Source organism: Triturus cristatus, chromosome 7 (genome assembly GCF_964204655.1).
Source record: "Triturus cristatus chromosome 7, aTriCri1.1, whole genome shotgun sequence".
In the NCBI taxonomy this organism is placed as follows: Eukaryota; Metazoa; Chordata; class Amphibia; order Caudata; family Salamandridae; genus Triturus; species Triturus cristatus.
In genome coordinates, this window is record NC_140590.1 from 1096015475 (window position 1) to 1096036650 (window position 21176).

Sequence of the window (21176 nt, forward strand, 5' to 3'; positions counted from 1 at the left end):
CCCACTCCTACCGGAAGTGTCCTTGAGGATCAAAAAAAGCATGAAATTCAGCTCCCCCTTGGATTTCTGCCCAGCCAATTTGCTGGCCTCTGTGGCCAAGTCTATCAAGCCTTCATTGAATAAAGTCCTTAACTCTTCTCTGACGACTGGCCATGTGCCTGTCATAATGAAAAGCGCTAAAATTCTCCCGCTGCTAAAAAAGCCCTCAGCTGACCCCTCGGTGTCAGCTAATTATAGACCCATTTCACTTTTGCCTTTTTTCTACAAGACCTTGGAGAAATACGTCAACTCAGTGATCTCTGACTACGCTGAAAAACAATTATCTCCTTCATCAGAGTCAGTTGTGTTTTAGATCCATACATAGTACAGAGACAGCTCTTCTTGAAGTCTCTGAGTGTATCAAGGAGAAGTTCGACCGGGTGGGGGGGAGCCATGCTTATTTTATTGGACCTCTATGCAGCTTTTAATACTGTGCTGCATGATAGACTCCTGAACAGGTCGCAGGACTGTGGTCTTGGCGGCACGGTTCTGAAGTGGTTTGCCTCCTTCCTGGAGGACGAACACCAGGAGGTTTGGACTCCCCCTTTCGCTACTTCCATCCCTACCCTGAAAGTGTGAGTGCCTCAGGGCTCGATATTGAGTTCCACTCTTTTCAACATTTACATGCCTATCCTGGCTCCTCTGGCAGAAGCGTGCAGTGATAAAATTATCTTTTACGCAAATGATACGCAGCTTCTGTTCGCCTGCGAGAAGGGAGCAGACTTCAAAGGTGGAAAGATTAATCTATGACTTTCGAAGGTATTTTCCTGGCTGAGGTCGAACCAGCTTAAATGTAACCCTGAGAAATCTGAGGTAATCTTTTTTGTCTCACCACCCGTGGATGAGTGGAAACTGTGATGGCCATCAGATATGTCAGCTCCACTCTCCGCTGTTAGCACAGTCAAAAATCTAGGCATCATGATGGATAGTGCCCTGTCAATGAGAGCGCAGGTCTTGTCAGTTGCTGGCTCCTGTTTTGGGCTATTACAGATGCTTAGGAATTTCCTTTCTCTCTTGCCTCTTTATCACAGGAAGACTGTTGTCCAGGCTCTGGTTGTCTCCAGACTGGACTTTTTTAACTGCTTGTATCTAGGCCATCCTGAATATCTGCTTAACCGCTTACAGGTGGTCCAGAACATGGCCGCACGGGCGGTTCTCCTGCTCAAACAAAGGATTAATATTTCTCTTCACCTGGAGGCCTTACATTGGCTTCCCGTAAAAGAGAACATTTGTTTTAAGGCCTTGGTTCTCTTCTTTAGGGCACTGCAGGGAACCGGTATGCAGTACCTCAGAAGGAAAGTTACCCACTGTGTGCCTCCTAGAACCTTGAGGTCCTCCACACTGACTTTGGCTTCTATTCTTAAGATATGCCACGTCCGCACAGGTAGCCGCTCCTTCCAAGTGCAGAGTGCACATGCCTGGACCCTCTTACTTTTGACACTCAGGCAGTTGTCTGATGTTAACATATTTAGGAAAATGCTCAAAACTTGGCTTTTTTGGAATTAACCCCTGGTCTCCTGCCCCGTGGGGCAGTAATAGGTCTCATTGAGACTTTGAGCACCAGGATACTCTTTCTGAGTAGCTGTGCACATTATAATTGCTCATTCATTCATTCATTCATTCATTCATTCATTCATTCATTCATTCATTCATTCTTTCTTTCTTTTATAGAGGTTGTGTCTTCATTGGTGAGTGGGCTTCAGTTGGTTAGGTGTTTGTCCTTGTTGGTGGTGGTCCACATCTGGTCAGTGAGGTCATCTGGGTGGGGCTAGGGATCAGCGTCCCTGTATATCTTCTCTTTTTTATTGTGTGAGAAATGGTAGATGTTGTTACAGAGCTAGTGGGAGGGGGTAAGGAGGTTGGTTGAGGCTGCAGGGTTGGAGAATCCTTTAAAGATTGGGAATACTTATTTGCAGTTGTCAGAGCTGGTTTCAATTCTCAATGCCGGGGCCCTTTTATTTGATCCCCTTGGTTGGTAACGGGGAGCCTGAGTGCAGGTATGTAGTTGCTTCTGTTGAAGGATTCCTGGCTAGTTCTCCAATTCCTCTCTATATGCATGCAGTAGTGTTTGGATTTCCTGAGGTCATCTAGCTTGCTTGTTAGTTCTCCTTTGTTTGATGATCTTGATGGGTACAAAGGTATTGGTGCAGTCAGAAATCCATCAATTGAATTTTCTTACGTCATTGTCTGGGTTGTTGGTTGTGACAGGTTGGTTGTATTTGACGATGCTGAGAGCATCCACTTCTGTTATTTTGTTGAAAATGGAGTCTAGTGTGTCTCCAGTGGTGTGCATTGGGCCCTGGACGAGCTGAAAAGGACAATGTTTTTGAGGCTTTCAGCAGGGCCATGGAGGTGGGTGTCTCTGGGGTCATCCAGGTGAAAGTTAAGGTCACTGAGAAGGATGACATCCTTGTAGATGATGGGGAGAGGTGCTATGAAGTCTCTGATGCAGTTGCTAAAATTGCTCCGGAGTCCGGGTGATCGGTACATGAGGCATCCTTTGATAGTGGTTTAACCATCTGTTTGTAGTTTGAAGTGCATGTGTTCCATGAACAGTGTGTTGGTGTCTGCAGAGGTGGTACATTTGATGGTGTCCTTGTGAATGATGGTGAGACTTCTGCCTGGATTGTGCAAGTCTGTCTTGGTGCACAGTGTTCTACCCCATTGGGATGGCTTTGGCGATGTCAGGTGCAGATGCTGGTTTGAGCCAGGTTTCAGTGAGGAAGAGCAGGTTGGATGGGTGAGTCTCAAAGAGGTGCCAGACCTCAATGGCATGTCCGCAAAATGGGTGTGTGCTAAGAATCATGCACTCGACTTTTAATGGTGCGTGTGTGGTGTGTGGCATAGACTGTGTGAGGGTGGCACATGTAGAAGTACTGCAGTAGGTGAATTGAGTACAGGTGAAAGGTCCTACTGTGATCTGTGGTGGGGCACTGTAGCAGTGATTGTGGTTTTGTTTTGGGTCAAGTGAGTGAAGGGTGTCAGGGGTATTGTTGTGGTGGGCATGGTTGAGATGCAAACAGAGGCATGCTTGCTTGCGTTGGTTGCACAGCTACTGCTATTAAGTAGGTCCCTGGAGTGGGAATGAGCACAGGGTGCAGTTGGTGGGTCTGGCTAGGGCAGGAAGAAGATGCTGAAAGAAGACAAAAGACTCAAGAGAGCAGGTACTAGCTGTGGAGGCAAGAAGAAAAAGTGCAGGTGGGTGGAGGGGCTTTAGGGGCAAGAGATATACAAGAGAAAAGGTAAAGTCAAAAACCAGCGCAAGATAAGTAAAAGAGTAGAAGAGGGAGAAGGTGAAAAGCGAACATGTTGCAAAAGAGTTCCAACAGTAAGAGAGAACAAGAGTAGAAGGTGGAAAAGTGGAAAAGTTTAGTAGTTGTCAAAGAGCACAAAAAAGCAAAAATCTCCTAAAAGAACCCATAAAGAGCATAAAAGAGCACAGAAAGACCACGAGAGAGCCCAAAAAGCACACAAATTAGCACAAAAGCACACAGGGAGGGCCAAGGGTGAAAATAGAGAAAAGTCGACAATGACAGAGTGAGCAGGCAGTTTGAGGGGGAGGGCCAAGAGCCCAGAAGAGGCAAGTGAGGGTGAGAGAGGTGAGAAAATGCTGCAGGAAGAGCTGGTTGGGGTCCTCAAGGTACAAAAGCCATATCTGGAAGGGCTTCGACTGGTCGGAGGATCAGTCCTAGGTGAGTAGAAGGGGGGGCTGTGCCTTGTGATGTAGAGCATTTTATTAAAGTTTTAGTTTGAAAAGAATTGTCAGCATTTAACATGCATGGATTAGAAAGACACAGACTGCATTAGCTTTCAACATTCATTCAATAAATCATAGGACCTTTAAAGGCATATTATTATATCGCCCACCGGGTCCTAAAAATGGATTTTTGGAGACAGTAGGCACCTTACTTGAAGAAGGATTATGTCTAGAATCCTACACAGTAATGGGTGATTTTAATTTTTATTTAGAAAGCCATTTGGATTCTGATTCTAATCGGTTGGAGCAAATTATGGGGGCTGGAGGGCTTCAACAGTTGGTGAAGGCCCCTACGCATGAAAAAGGACATACCCTTGATGGCATATATTCGAACAACCATGATCTTGTCTATACTTCAGTCCTTCCCATCTCATGGTCGGACTACTTTGCCATTCAGTTTGAATTGAATGGCTATGGGAGCCAATTAGCTAATACTAAACCAGCCCAGGAGATTGGGACCAGAGCCTGGGGAAAATGGATATTAATAAATTCGGAAACTCCCTCAGTAGCTCGATGCGATCCCCTCCCATGGGAGAGGAAAATGCCGCAGTGGCCTATAATCAATGGCTAGCCATATCTTGCAATCAACTAGCTCCTAGGAAACAGTGGAATCCTAAACGAGCCTTACTGTCAGCTCCCTGGTATTCGGAAGAACTTAGAGCTAAAAAATTGGATTGTAAATTGTTAGAAAGGGCATGGTGAAAAAATTATGGTGAAGCAGATAAGAAAGAATACAAACACTGCATCACTATTTACAAACAATTGTTACTGGAAGCTAAAAGAAAGTTTTTTTTCAACTCAGATAGCATTGGCCAAGTCCAACTCAAAGGAACTTTTTAGCACTATTAAAAAATTGTCTACGCCAATTGCCCCCAGGAGCCATAGCAATCTATCATTTCGCAAAAAAATTGCTAACTTTTTTAAACATAAAGTTGAAATTATATTTTCCTCCTTCACTGAAGCCAATAAAATGGCACAGTTAAACTCTAATATGAATAGATCAGGCAGGAGTGGTCCTTCATTGGAATTTGACCAATTCTCACCACTGGAGGTATCAGAGACAATTAAGGTCCTGACCTTGATACGTTCAGGAGCCCCTAGTGATCCCTGCCCTGCCTGGGTCATTAAACAAATACCTGAAGTGATAGGAATGGCCTTGACTCCCCTGTTAAATGCTGTTTTTGCATCTGGCATATTCCCTACAATCTGGAAGCAAGCTTCTGTTCTCCCACTCTTGAAGAAGAAGAATCTGGATCCAAAAGACCCCAACAACTACAGGCCAATCTCGCGGCTCCCTTTTCCTGCCAAAATCTTGGAAAAGGTGATGAACATCCAACTCAGTGCATTTCTCCATTGTAATAACGCTCTGGACCCATCGCAATATGGGTTCAGGGCAGATCATAGCACTGAGCTGGCTCTGTTGAAATCCACTGAGGAAATTAGAGAGGCCGTAGATGGAGGATGTAGTGCGGTACTAATTTTATTAGACCTGTCCGCGGCCTTTGACACGGTCCATCATAAATTATTGATGGACCGGTTGTCTGAGATCGGTGTTGAAGGCCCAGCATGGATACTTTTACAATCCTTCTTAACTGACAGGTCTCAAACTGTGGACCTGGATGGTAATCCATCTAAACCATCTACACTCCCTTGTGGGGTGCTATTGGGCTCTTCTCTTAGCCCAACCCTTTTTAATATATACGTGGCACCATTGGCAGGAGTTATGATATCTTTTGGCTTCCAGCTCACCTCATACACTGACGACACACAAATAGTGTTGTCATTGACTAGGGGAGGTGAGAAAGAAACTGGGGACCGCTTCCATGAATGCATGAGTGCAATATCTTGTTGGATGCCCTCCAATTGCTTAAAACTTAATTCCAACAAGACCAAGGTCTTAAAGTTTGGGAATAATCCACAAATGTGGACACCGGACTGGTGGTCGGAAGAACTGGGCTCCTGCCCTATACCCACTAAGAAGGCCAAAAACCTTGGGGTATTAGTGGACAACAAACTCACCATGGATGATCAAGTAAGCATGGTGACCTCAACTTGCTTTATGATTCTTAGAATCATAAGGAAAATCAGGATCTTCTTGACCGAGAGCAATCTCAAGACAGTAGTCATGGCCCTTATAACGTCACGTTTGGACTATTGTAACAGCCTATATCTGAACATACAAAAACAACATATGTATAGGCTCCAATTGGTCCAAAACGCAGCGGCCAGGCTGCTGTCCGGAACACCTAAATTTGTCTCTGTGAAAGGAGAGCTTAAGAATCTATACTGGCTTCCGATAAAAAAGAGCTCGCTTTAAGGCACTCTGTATTGTTTTTAAGGCCATCAATGGAATTGGTCCTGAGTTTCTTAAGCAAAAGTTCCACTGGTATGTTCCTGGTAGAACGTTACGATCTACCAGTGCTAAACAAGTGCAAGTCCCCATGTCAAAAAAAGTTAATTGGGGAGGCATGAGTTTTACTCTTTGTGCCTCGAGAGCCTGGAATGAGATTCCCTTTTTTCTTAAGACTGCCCCGGATCTTCTTTCATTTCAGAAGGGCCTGAAGACATGGCTCTTCTCGCAGTAGTACTCTTTCAGCTTCCCCAGGCAACCAGTACTTAGCGCCAGGACACCCAAGGGTAATCGCCCGCTCTACAAGTGCAAATAACATAACATAACTGGCTTTCACTTTTTGATCAATCTCAAGTAAACTTAGTTTGATGGAAATGATAATCACATGACTGAGCTAGCTAGCATAGTTGAAAGTACTATTAGATGCTCAATATATTCAGTCCTAGGTAGGATTATTGTTGGCAGACAAGTTTGCGGGATAACTCAAACATTTTAGAGTAAGTCCACTAAGCCAGGTATGGGTTTTTATGTACATGCTATTTCTTGAGTTTTTCTTGTGTACTGTAGTAGTATTTGTAGTGAATGTCATATTTAAATAACAGTGACTATCCCTATTAGCCTTAAAACTAGAAATACCTGAGGTGTTTCAGCTATGTCAGTCCCTGTTGAGGATACTGTAGCTGCACCTTCAAGCATCACAAATGTGGTGAGATTGTCATCAGTGAAAGATTTTTAAGTTTTACGAGATGACATCAGATTTCTCTCTGGACTGTGCCATTCACAGATAAAGTCTGAGCTTAGTTTTACAATTGCTAGGGCCACAAGGAGGGTGGTTTAATTTTGGGCTTGTACTTTTGGAAGTTGGAACAGAGCCAGGTGGCTTCTCTCAATTGAAACACCTTCTATATTGTTAAAACAGTTTGATTTTAAATTGCTTTCTTAGTAAAAGAAACTGTGAGTCATTTAGAAAGTTAACACATATTGAGATTATCGTACTCCTGGTCATTTAGAGTCAACATATTCATAGTTGTCTGAGAGTCAGTGAGGATTAAACCACCTCATTACTAAATTGATGCAAGCCAATTCCCTTTGCTAAAATCCCAAAACATTTACATCAAATCTAGGAATAAGCGAGCCTAATTAACATTTATCTAAGCAGCACAGGCTGTCTCTGTCTTTTGGTTTGCCAGCATGACAGTCATTGGCCTTGGAGAAGCACTTAGCGTACTTCGTGTAATGAGCACATGGCAATGCTCATCATATTGCTCCACAATTGATCAGAACATTTAAAGTAGAAACTTCTAGTCCGCACATAGGCTGCTGGTGATGACACAGCATTCCATGATTCTACCAATACCCCACTCTGTTGTCATATTAGAGTGGTTTGGTACAGCATTATTTAAACAGCTTGTTTTTCAGGCCTGAACCCGTGGCTTTTGTGTAGAAATTTCAGCAATAATGTGGTTTCCCGTATCTTTCTTATGTGTCTTGTGCAGGTCCTCTTTACTCTGCTCTTTCTGCCTCCGTGTCTCAAACATAACAGGTCTTTTAAAACAAAAATTTGAAAAGCCTTATTCACAAGCTGCATTTAGTAGTATGAAAGGATTACTACCATTGTACTACTTATTTACTACAAAATGCATCTCACAATCCTACAGGTGGAAATCTGCACCACCATCTTTTTAATGGTGAGATCCCCACATGAGTAAAATTTGTATTTAGACAATAATGTGAGAGAGACCAGGAACTGTGGCAGGAAAATGGTGAATGCCTACAACAAAATAGTAGGGATTTGTGTAGGGACACAGTCATACAAACAACCAGTCACAAAATAGACCATTACTATTCAGAGGCAGCACTTTTAAATTAACTACGGCCTAATATACAACAAAGCAGTTGTACATTTAATCCAGTCCCACCTTGCAGTATGTCTAGTACTACTCAAATGTACTGCAACATATTGCCTTAGAATATAATGGTGACAGGGACTTAAAAATCACCCTATTGGAAATAATGTAAATAATTAAATTATTTTGATTTTTAATGTAGATATATGTATTGGAATTAAATTTTAAATGGTTATTTTAGATTTAAATGTAAACATCATATTGATAACTTAGAAAAAAGCAAATAAAAATACACTTTAAAATTTTTTAAATTAATTAAAAACATATTTACTTATATTTTACTATTATTAACATTTTTAAAATGATACTTATCATGAAATAATATATATAAATTAAACAATATATTTTAATTATTGAATTATTTTATGAACAGTTAATATGTTGAAACATGTTATTTGATTAGTTCTAGGTTAATAGTAGTTATTTAATTAATGAAAACATGTTTTAATATTTTATTTTTTTATAAATAATTGCCAGTTATTATTTTTCCCTATATGTATCATAGGGACTTCCCCACACTGGTGGTGGCGGAACTGTGTCCGCTTACAAGTGAAAAAAGCTACTAGTACTAATTTTACACTCGAAAGTTCAATCTTAGATAGCTCTACCCAACACTCCTATGGTTTAAGGAGGTGGAGACTTGTAGGTCTGTACTAAGGTGTACATCTATACTTGGAAAAGATTGCTAGCAACAAAGTATAGATTTACACCTGGGAATTTGCATACATTTATACATGAGTAAATATACATGTGTAAATGTATTATGTAAATAGAGCCCTAAGTGTCAAAGTTCATATGTTTTAAAGAGTGGTGACTTTCACAATGCAAATGTTCACTATCCATGAGATGATTCTTTATTGTAAATGCAGCAGTATGTGAAAATGATGCATTCATGATGCTTTCTTTTGTAATATCATGAGGTTAACTTTGCACAAAATTAGTATTCTATTATTGTAGATGCTTTAAATTATGTGTTATTCAGGACAAACAACCAAACTTAAGACCTCAATGGCTGAGGCATTTACGGTACCCAGTAAATAAAATTACCCATTGTTGAGGTATTCACAGGACCTGGTAAGTACCATTGCCCAGTGATGAGGTACCTAAGGGGTGAGGCAGATATCTACTTATTGAAGTTTTTTTTTACTTGAAATGAGGTATAACATGGAATTTATAATTAATATATTTCTACATCAATTATAGTGAGGTAAGAACTCATTGAGGGTTGTGGCAGTCAAACATTAGAATGAACAAAAGGACTTGGATAGGACTGTTAGATGTACATCTACTCATCTTAGACATTATGGATGGTGGGGATTGTGCTTTGTTCATGTTACTACATTTCTTGGAGGCCCTTACCAAGGTTGATCACAATATTCTGATTAAAAGAATAAGAGAGTTGATAGAGATTGCTGGGGGAACAGATACATTGGTTCAGTCCTTTTTAGGGGATGGGCTGGTCAGAACTTGTAGAGGAGATACATCATTCTTCCAAGAAAAGGTCATGTTCGGGTGCCTTCGTGGCTCTTGGCTGACCCTTACCTTTCTTATCTTATGTAAAACCATTACATGAACTACTATGAGCATCAAAATCAAATTCCACAGATATACCAAGGTCTCCTTAATATTGCTCTATATTTGTAAATATAAAGTAAATGCAAGTAAAAAGTGATGGAGTTCTCCCTATGGTATAAGTAAAATCATTGTGTTAGGGAGCCTGTGTAATGCATACCCGAGTGTAACACCAACATGTTTCTGCCTCCACACTTCCTACAGAATGATCCCTGCCTCTCTGCTTGAATAGCTAAGAGATAGTACTGCACCAAATGTGCACTTGTTGATTTACTTTCCTCCTTTAACTCACATGAAACCCAAACGCTGACCTTCACAGAGAGAGAATTCATAATTCTTATGATCCAATTTTGAGAGAGGTTTGCAAGTAGAAGAGACCCTGTGAGGTAAAGCACTGTCTTTTCAACTGCATATTGCAAAAGTTTAGTCAGAGCAGGACTATTTTTAGATGCTTCACTTGCAAGTCCATTGCAGCCTGTCAAAATGCCAGCAGCATACAAAGAAGGAAGAAGGTTGCAGCTAAAAGGCAGCCTTAAAGCCCTGCAATAAATGAGTTTTTCAAATTGTGAACACCTGTGCAGATGCCCTAGCAAATAACATTTAAAAAAAAACATTTTTGTATAACTACTGAAACCCCTAATCAAAAAATGAATCTAAGGAAAATAGAACTAATAAAGAATGGAATGCTTGAATTAATCTTAGCCACTAGCAATTATTGGTGCATTTTCCAGTCCATCGAATGTTGATCACCATGCAACCACAGGCAGGATCTAGCCATATACAAATTAGCCTTGGTATTTCTACAGTGAGACAGTCCAGTTGAACTAACATGCTATGTCCCCTATAAAGGTGGCCATTCGGACAGGACTATTCCCATAAAGCAGGAACAAGGATGATTGATATATAGCTGATCTGTGTCTGAAATGGCATCAATGTTGTGTTTTCAAGTCAAATCAAATAACTTTATTTTGGCAGACTGTGCTATAAAAGTATGCAATGAAAAGTAGCACACAGTGTGAATTAATAAAATATTAAAATCCACTAGGCAATACAATCAATATAAACTAATTCTATAAATATATATTTCATAATGAAATAAACAGCGCCACAAGATAGAGAAAGTGGATCAATTCATAAGTGAGATGAGGGTTGGGATTCCAAAGCATACAGTAGATCTCACAGATATCATCAACAATAAGACATAAGAACCTAAAATGCAAAATACAGTACAGTGCATAAAACATTACATTGCCTAATTTACAAAAAAGCCTCTGGTGATACTAAGGAGAAAGTAGCCTTCTTCTGAGGAATCACATGCAACCCAAAAATGTGGCAACTGCACGAGAATCTGATCTAAGAATTCTTAATGCAGTACTATGACTACATGTCCCCAGCTACTTGCAAAGAGGCTTGATCCATTCTTGATACAGGCCAGCATAGGCTGGACAGGTGAACAAGACATGGGCTATGGTTTGATCAGCATTATTACAAACAGGACACAGAGCAGAGTTATCATAAGATGCCCATTTACAGGTAAACGCTTTCAATGGTTGAAAGTAGAGTTTCCTGACCAGTGGGACACTTATACAGTCCCAACAGTGTTCCAGGACACTAGTTATTTTAAAATCAAGAAACCCTTCTGGCAACATGGCTCTGGAATCTATAGCAATGTTACTCTGCATAAGCCAAGACCAATATTGATTTTTCAACAGCAATTTGAGACTGAATCTCCCAGAGCTCCTTCATGCAGAGTTCATGTTAGACTTGGCTTTTTCAGCGTGTTTGCCCCCCAGACTTTTTTGCTTCTTGGCCTCCTGTTTTTGACCCTGTTTTTGTTGGTTTTAGGACTCTGGGCACTTTACCACTGCTATCCAGTTCTAGGGTGCAAATGCTCTCCCTGTAAATTGTGTTTATGGATTGGTGATTACATGATTGCCATATATGATTTATTTACTGGTAATTCCCTAGTGTAGTGTACTGTATGTGCCCAGGGCCTGTAATCAGATGCTGCTAGTAGGCATGCAGCACTGATTTTGCTATCCATATGGGCAGCTATATCAATGTTACTCTGCATAAGCCAAGACCAATATTGCTTTTTCAACAGCAATTTGAGACTAAATCTCCCAGAGCTCCTTCATGCAGAGTTCATGTTAGACTTGGCTTTTTCAGCGTGTTTGCCCCCCAGACTTTTTTGCTTCTTGACCTCCTGTTTTTGACCCTGTTTTTGTTGGTTTTAGGACTCTGGGCACTTTACCACTGCTATCCAGTTCTAGAGTGCAAATGCTCTCCCTGTAAATTGTGTTTATGGATTGGTGATTACATGATTGCCATATATGATTTATTTACTGGTAATTCCCTAGTTTAGTGTACTGTATGTGCCCAGGGCCTGTAATCAGATGCTGCTAGTAGGCCTGCAGCACTGATTTTGCCATCCATATGAGCAGCCTCTAAATGTAACTCAGACCTGCCACTGTAGTGTCTGTGCACAGTTTTGTACGGCCATGTCCACATGGTAAGTGCACCCAGTTGCCAGGCCCTAACCTTCCTTTTTCTTACATTGAAGACACCCCGAAGGTAGACCCCAGGTCGCCCCAGGGTCAGGGTGCAATGCATGTGAAAGATGGGACATGTACTGAGGTCTAGGACATGTCCTGATAGTGAAATACAGTGTATTTTGTTTTTCACTATTGAAAGGCTATCTGTGTCATAGGATAGAATGGGAGTATACTTATAACATCTTATACATATAACTTGCTTTGGGACAAGATAGAAAGATGGAGTTTATCATGCCAGAACTCAGAATATAAACATGAATATTTTAGTAACGATGATTTTTATATAGTGTGTTTCAAAATACAATTTTTAGAAAGTAGGTATTTTTATGCTTAGCCCACCTGTGTGCCTCTGTTGGTTTGTGGATTGACTGTCTGGCTTTGGAGTGACAGGGGCTGGAGATGTGCATTTTCTCAGACAGCCACTGGGGGGGGGGGGTTGATGTGTGTCCTGCCCTTCCTGAATAAGTCAGGACTGGACTGAATAGACCTGGGCTGCATTCAGTCTAGTGGGAGGTGTTTTCACTATCACCTGAATAGGCCTGATCTGTATTTAGAGTGGTGGGAGGAGATTTTCCTAGCACATGAATAGGCCCTCTCGGCCTTGTACAATGCTGTCTCCACCTCCTGCCAGGAAATTAGTCCAAAGAGGAAAGAACTGGTTTGGGACCAGTACAGATACTCTGAGCCCAAAAGAACAAAGAAAAACTGAGTATAAACATTGGGGCCCAGACCCCAGAAATGTAGATCACTGCTGAACTAAGGAACCTGCCAGGAAGAAGAGCTGAAAAAGCTGTCAGGAGGAACTGCTACTTTGCTGTGTTCTCTGCTGTGTTGGCCTGCTGATTGCTGCTTCTGTCTTGAGCAGGGAATGGACTGGATTGTACTTTCATCATCCAGCTGTTAGAGTTCTCTCCAAGGGCTTGAAGTACAGCTTGACTCTTGTTGGAAGTCTCAGGGAGATAGAAGATTTCAGAGAATCAAGAAACCTGCCAAAAAGATGAGCTGGAAGAGCTGGACTGGAGGAGTAGTGCCCCTTTGCTTTGTTGGTGCTTTGTTGGGTTGGCCAGCAGTTGCTGCTTATGCCCTGGGCAGTGAAAGGACTGGGCTGAACTTTCTTTACTTGTGATGAGTATCTCCAAGGGCTTTAAGTAGAGCTTGCCTCCTGTTCTGAAGTCTCAGGGACCGCAAAGACTTCACCAACCTCTGGGTTCCTCCTCAGGAACCATGGTTTAACTTGCCACAGAGAGGGAAAAGCAACCACCTCCATCTCTGTGTCCTGAAGGCACCGCAGAGTGCACCAAGACATCTTGCACCACAACCCTGGTCTCACCATTGAATACGACTGCCACCGTCGCCAACCAAGCCATGCTTGCACCGTGACCTGTGGGCACTGTACTCCGCACCACCTCACTTCAGTACACCACACTGGTCTCACCGATGCCATTGCTGCCTGCTGACTTGGACACCTATAAACGCATCATGGCTGGGGGCACCGCTTTATGTCTCATGAGGCACCTCCTCGTCCCACACTGCAGTCTGGGCTGACCGGTGCCAGCTCCCGCTAACCGGCTCTGTCACTTGCACCATGACCTGTCAGCACTGCAATGAGCACCGCCACACTCTGCATCGTAGCCCTGGTATCAACAACACTGCTGGACGAGCATCACCGAGCCGCTGCCTGCACCATGCCTTGAGGGCACTGCACGCTGCACCGCTATACTTTGTATTGCAACCACAACAGTTACCACAACTGACTCGCGCCAACGTGTCAGCTACAACAAAAAGGTACTGTTCACTAGTCTGCCAACACATGGACTGGAGTGGTCAGACAGAACTGTTGGATTCTGTCATTTTCGGTATCGCGGACCGACTCCAAGGAACTGAATTTTAAGGTTAATCTTGTAAAGTGCATATTTTTAAGTACTGTATGGTGGATTCTTACCGCTTTTGTCTTTTTTGACTATCTAAAGTATTGGATATTTTTCAAAACTTGTGTGGTGTCCTTTTGTAGTGTTTTCACCGCATTACTGTTAGTTATGTGCAAATGCTTTACACACTACCTCTGAGGCAAGTCTGACTGCTCATGCCAAGCTACCAAGGGGGCAAGCAGGGGTTCCTGACTAGGAAGAAGGGTCCCTACTTTGACAAAGGCACAACTATGCCAACTAGAGACTCCCGTTTCTAACAGTTCAGCATTTATTTTACTATGGGTGAATCACATGATTTTGTTGATACTATCAGTGTTCAGAACAACCTGCAAAGCAGCAGCATAATGAAAAAGTTCTGGAGTAAAACTAAATACTCCTCCAGAATGGCTGTGGGCGATACATGGGCTTATCATCTATTGCCTTCCTACCCATATAAAGCAACAATGGAAAGGTTGGAGTGCTCAGAGGAAGGAGAGCTTATTCTTTGCTGCTTATACTAGGACACTGATATTGGAGTTCAATATTACAATATCTGAACAGTAATTCAAAACCATACTTGGAAGAACCCACAGCCTTAGCTTTGTATATCTGGGGAAAGGGTGCTATTGGTTTCCTAAAGGAGGCAGAATGTTCCTTGGAAATAGCACCTGTGATCTGCTTGGGTCTAAGAGTCATTTTCTCAATGTGAGGCTTCCAAGACATGGATAAGGACAATGTGATACCCAGACAGTTAAATGAATCCACCCTCTCAAGTGTCATGCCCCATAGCAGTAATCTACTTTTAAAGGTTTAATGCTGATTGAAAGTAAATAACTTTGTCCTTGCTACTTTGATCTTCAAACCACAGGAGGTGCAAACTACTCAAAACAGTGTAGTTAGTTAGTGTTGGAGTCCACTAAGATTTTTGGAGATCAATTAGGTGTCATCATCAAGTAGCAACATAGGTGTCTTAGGTGTCGCTAGAATGGGGCAGTAGTGGTGTGCTGATATAAATAGTGGACTATATCATTAAGATATAAGGAACAAAGTGGGAGCCAGGACACAGCCCTGACAGACTACTTTATTTGCGGGAATCCAATCAGTAAGCCTGCCCAGGTTACCCCGATATACTCTGGCATAATTTTCTTTTTGCAGACAGATGACCAAAACTATGAGATCAAGGGGCATACCCATTTCTCGAAGAACCTGCCATAATTTAAAGTGGGGAAATAGGTTGAATTCTGACTTGAGATCGATGAAGGCAATATATAAGCTGCCTCTGATGATAAGAACCATCTTCCAAAATTTCTGAATGAATTGAAAACCCTGAACAATAGTGCTAGTTTTCTAGTGAAAACAGATTAAAGGGAGTTATCATCTTGTATTTTGCGACCCAGTCATGGTTTTGAATTTTTTGGATACAGTCTATAAGCCTTATTGGTCCTGGCAGGTAAGGATCTGTCCCCCTTTTTAGAAACAAGAATAATCTCTGCTCCCTTCTATGAACTCGAGATGGAAGCTCCCTCTACTATGGCATTGGCATTGACAAAGGCAAGAATATACTTGGGTCAATTTTCTCAATCATAGACAAATAAGTCACCTGGAATATCATCTGGTCCAGAAGCTCTTCTAGTGGTAATATCATCACTGGAGGGGGATGTGAGTCTCATGCTCACTTAAACAATACCACAATGCTAATGTCGAATTAAGCTAATACAGGCCGTGGGTTGCTTGTGTTCCCATAACTGAAGATGAGACTTCACAGTTTGTTTTGACCTTTCCTATCAAAGCAGGACCAATGATGATTTGTATGCATATCTCTGGTGGGGCATAGTGGGTAAAAAATGATGAATTGAAAAGTTGACTGCCAGAGTCTGAGACTTTTTCTGCATGCATTATTTCCATTATCTTTGTGTTTTGATGAGTGTGACACTTAATTGTGGCGAGTATGCTCAGATGTGAGTCCTGTATACCCCCCAAGATTCAAACAATTCTTTACTAACAAGGCAAATGTATGTTAAAACTGATATGGATTGGAAGTGTTCTTGTTCAGAGAGGACCTGGCTTGTTATTATGGATGGGACATTTCCTTTTGGACCAAGGTTGATTTTCAGGTACCTTATCTCTGTCTGAAGTGGCACAGTAGGTGAAAAACGATGGACTGGAAAGTGGACTCAACTACCAGTGGCTAAAACTTTTCTTTTTGCAGGCATTTTGCCAATTATCACTGTATTTGAGCTAAAAAATGATGTTGAAGCATGTCCAGTCAGAGTTAAGAACTAAGAAAACCACCATTTTTGTGTTTGGGCATAACAATCAAAGCAGGTAATGCGATATTGTTGCAACATCTTAGTGCAACACTGCATTTAGAAATGTGGCAGAGGCTGCCTTCTGCATGTGTTTTACTGTCAATACAAATTCTCTCAGGAAACTAAACACACCCTGGGAGCAATATGTAACTGCAGCACCTACTTCTAGCTTATTATTTGTTCTTCCTTCAAGGTATTTTTTCAAATGTAAAAAGGCTCTTACAAACCAGCTTCAGAGCCACAATGCTATTCATCCGTGAAGATTAAATCTTGATGAGTCAACATTAACATTAGAAGATTACTTTTGGGGTAAACAATACTCAAATTTGAGCCTTAATCTCCTTAAGTTTTTCCTTGAAGTCACAGACATTTAATTTTAGTCAAAATCATTTTTCTGAGATTTCCCTTGTTTAAACAAAAAATAGTATACCCTCTCTACTGCTCCCTATCCTTTCCCAAACCTGAACTCTTTCTTTATCCTAACATATTACCTTTAATCTATCTGTCACCTTAAATCAAGTGACAGACAGGAGTAAAGGGCTGACATTTTCTCATAGGAAAAACAGAACTAATTGCCCAAAGATTTGAAGATCGGAATTTCAATTTTTAAGACAAAGTTGTGCTAGATAAAGATGGTTAGAATTTATAGAATCACCTAATTGAGCAAAAATATCCAATCATTAGATGAAAATACAAAATTAAAGAAAGCAAAAACTGACAAGTGTTGATAACCGCTGATACACATGATGAGGATCAAAGATATTTATTGCCAACCACCTTTAAAATCACTGCTTTATAGGTGAGTCAAGGTTAAGTCAAATATAGCTCATACACTCAAGTATCTCCACTTAGTAAGAACTAAATTCTACCTTTTCTTCTGTCATTCATTTGCAAGATTGATTAAATTTATCATAGAGGATTTACAAGAGAAGCGATAGCAGTACAAACTACTCACCCACTCATGCAAGGCATCATACAAATAAGGACTGGTGTACCTTAACCAACGCAAAACCATTTACCAGCCCACTAGGAAACTCAGATCCAGATTCCTTGCTCTGTCGCATCTGCCAGACATACAGCAGAGGCTGCTCCTTCACCCATCTAGGTGCTAAGACCTGGAATTACCTCCCCCTGCATATCAGAGCCTCACCATCGCTCTTGCAATTCAATTAGGACCTCATGACATGGATGTTCAATCAATAGGAGAACAGGCAGCATTATCTGACAGCGCCTCAAGACCCTCATGGGTGAAGCAGCCACACTCTACAAATCCTGATTGATTGATAGATACGTTCATTTTTCTAGCATCTAGCTGTTAAGCCTAACTTAAACCCTTATGCTGAGCCTCTACCATTGGGCTAATGCAGATAACATTCCTAACAATTCTGTGCAATCAGTCGCCATAGGGTTAAGCCAATGCCTTCCACCATATTGATTGGTAACACACAGCATCCCCACAGAAGGGTATATAGGAATATGTGCTGTATATTGAAAATTGACGCATTTGTCTGTTTAAAATAAACAATTTGCTTCATTTATTCTAGATCGGCGTTTCAAACATTTTGTAAATCAAACACTTCATATATAAAAATAAACTATGCTGAAAAATCCCTAACACAAATTAATTATAAAGGATTTTTACCAGTGACTTGATCAGATTCGATGCTGGATTCTCCACATTATTTACTGTGTTTTCCTAAAACACAAAAAGTCGAACAATTAATGAGTTTATAAAGTACTTTGAAAGCTAACAAGTATATTGACAGTTTTCCCCCCAATCTGCAAAAAGTGCACTAATCAGCATAAAAGCATTCCTTGCATTTGGCTACATTCATATCAGAGTATCAGATAATATGCACCTTGGGCCAAAGCCCAGGCCGGGATTTTGCTGAAATGTTCAGCTCCTCACGAAGATGCAGTTACCTTGCATTTTCTGTTTTTATGTAGGTGGGAAAGAGTTTAAAATACTTCAAAGCAAAGGTGCAACCACCCTGGGAAACAGCCTTTACATTGCATTAATTAGCACGCAGTGCCTTTACCATCCATTTTTTATCACACAAATTTTTACCACACATACGAGTAGTCCTCAGTTCAGACTCGTGCCTTTTGCTTAAATGGTGTAAATCTGTTCAGTACATCCAGAGAAAATTAGAGTTAAAAATATAGATATATCTGGGCGGAGCCTAAACACACATCTCATCGTGAGATCTGATTGGCTGTCAGTACTTCATCCAAGAAGTATTGGCAGCCATCTTGGGACCAATATACATGATAGCACCTCATTAAAAAGCATTGCAGTTAATAGAAGGTTTTAAGACATTAGTTACATTAGAAATCATTTGTTGATGGTACCATATTCATTTTAGGAATTGTGGTGTGTTCTACTAAGGTGATTTTACCATGTGAAAAAGCCTTCTGCTGTGATATCATGAATCATGTTTGAGAGAAAACTATTTTCTCATGCTTTTCCCACAGAGGTTTGGAAGGTGATCCTGAAGCTAAACTGAGAGCATATTTTCTGTAAATTCACATTATCTCTCTCGTAGTCATGTGAGAATGAAGTCTGACCTTCTCAGTAAAACATGTACATCCAACAAGGCAGAGACTGTCAGTTGATTCCTTTGTGTTCTACTGCAGCTTCCCAGAGTGTTCTAAAGAACAACTAGAGCGCTAACAGTCTTACTTATGACAAACGTATTGCACACCTGAAGCCATCTTGATTGGAATAAAGTGGTAACATTTAATTTAAAAAGGAAGAAAATGAGAGGGTTCATTTTGCCATAGAAAGTATGATTAGTGCTGCAGACAGAAAAATTAGGGCACATTTTGAATGACTTCTCAAATCCTCTTCTATTTGTTTAAAAAAATTTTGACATGCAGACTGAAACATTCACTTTCAACACCAGCAGCAGACTTCCCTGGTGAGCAGTAGCTTTACTACAGTGATCTAATAAGCAACTAGAGTGCTAACATTCTGAATTTATGGCAAATGTGTGACACATCTGAATGCCTTCTTGTTGGAAGCAAAGTAAAAAACTAGGGGTGGGCGGAATTTGCGTAATCGCGTTACGCAAATCTCCGCGAAACGGTAAAAAAGCCCCGCGAACATGCAGAAATTCCGCGAACACGCGGAATTGCTTGTTCGCGATACTTTTTTCCTGTTCGCAATCGCTGTTTGCGTGCTCGCGGTGAAATATCTCGCGAACACGCATATTGAGAACGCGAACAAGCAAAAAATTTGGCGAAGTTGCGGAACGTAGATTTTTTTGCAATTTCGCGTTCTCCGCGGAACGCGAAATTACCCAAATTTCGCAAATTTCGCAAATTCCGCGAACGGAACGGAATTTACCGCCCAGGCCTATAAAAAACTGAAAGTATTTCTTACTGGGGAGACTGTAGTAAATGAGGAAATTAGGAAACTTCATAACAAATAAGTCTCCCAAAATGGCCACCAGAGACAAAAGAGCCCAAATGTAGCACAAATATCACCCAGATGTAGCCCAAGTATAGCCCAATGACAGAATGTCCCAGAGTGTTCTAACGAACAACTAGAGCGCTAACAGTCTTACTTATGACAAAAGTATGGCACACCTGAAGCCATCTTGATTGGAATAAAGTGGTAACACTTAAAACATTTAATTTACAAAGGAACAAAATGAGGGGGTTAATTTTGCCATAGAAGTTAAGATTAGTGCTGCAGAAAGAAAAATTAGGGCACATTTTGACTTCTCAAATCCTCTTCTATTTCATAAAAAAATTCTGACATGCAGACTGAAACATGCACTTTGAATACCAGCAGCAGACTTCCCTGGTGAGCAGTAGCTTTACTACAGCGATCTAATGAGCAACTAACTAGAGTGCTAACATTCAGAATTTAAGGCAAATGTGTGACACATCTGAATGCCTTCTTGATGGAACTAAAGTAAAAAACTGAAAGTATTTCCTACTGAGGAGACTGCAGTAAATGAGGAAATTAGGAAACTTCATAACAAATAAATCTCCCATGATGGCCACCAGAGACAAAGAGCCCAAATGTAGCCCAAATATCACCCAGATGTAGCCCAAGTATAGCCCAATGACAGAATGTCCCAGAGTGTTATTATTGTTATTAGTGCCTTAAAAGTGGGGCTGCGGGGGTCCTATGCGGTAGCTGGGCCCAGTTCAAGTAAAGGGTCAGGGTCAGATGGGGCCCCTCTGGTGTGTAAGTTAATCATTACCAAGAGACAAATGACACTCGGTGAGTTTGATTTCCCCTGACACAATGGTGACCACCGTTTTAAGCATGCTATTGATGCTACTGGTGACAGGGCGTGCATTTGTTTGCCCGATGCGCTTCCCCATGATATGTTTTAAAACAAATAAAACAGTTTGCAGCTGTCAGGGTAAGCCAGGAATTTAAACTTGAACTTGGGGGCACTCACCTCATTGCATCTGAAGGCCTCGTAAGGGGGTGGCACTGCCCTGCCTCTTCCTGTCGCTGAAGGACGCAGATGGGCCCACCCTGGGTGTGGCCCGGGCACGCCCGCGCATGTCCTGCACTGCTGGAGCGGCGATGTACTTTTCCGCACCGCCTGACACAGACACAGTGATGTCAGTGCCTTCTGGCACTTGGCTTGTGGGGCTTGGAGTCGCCCCTGGATTGTGGTGCTGGCTGTGGCTGTAGCTCTGGTGCTGCCTCTCGCTGCTGGTGGCTCCTGCGCTGCGGGAGCTGTGATGGGCTTTTACACGCCTTCGGGCGTGAACACAGTGATGTCAGCACCTCCCGGCGCTTAACTTGTGG

At 41.6% G+C, this 21176-nt stretch overlaps 1 protein-coding gene across 1 annotated transcript in view; it reads right to left on the reverse strand.

The window, feature by feature from the left end:
* The window catches only part of LOC146811151 (uncharacterized), a 240504-nt gene that overhangs the window by 145417 nt on the left and 73911 nt on the right, over positions 1-21176 (reverse strand). Inside the window, exon 6 of the mRNA XM_085618216.1 lies at positions 18039-18092. Coding sequence (XP_085474342.1) covers positions 18039-18092 — 54 coding nt within the window. The remainder of the gene's footprint in view (positions 1-18038; positions 18093-21176) is intronic.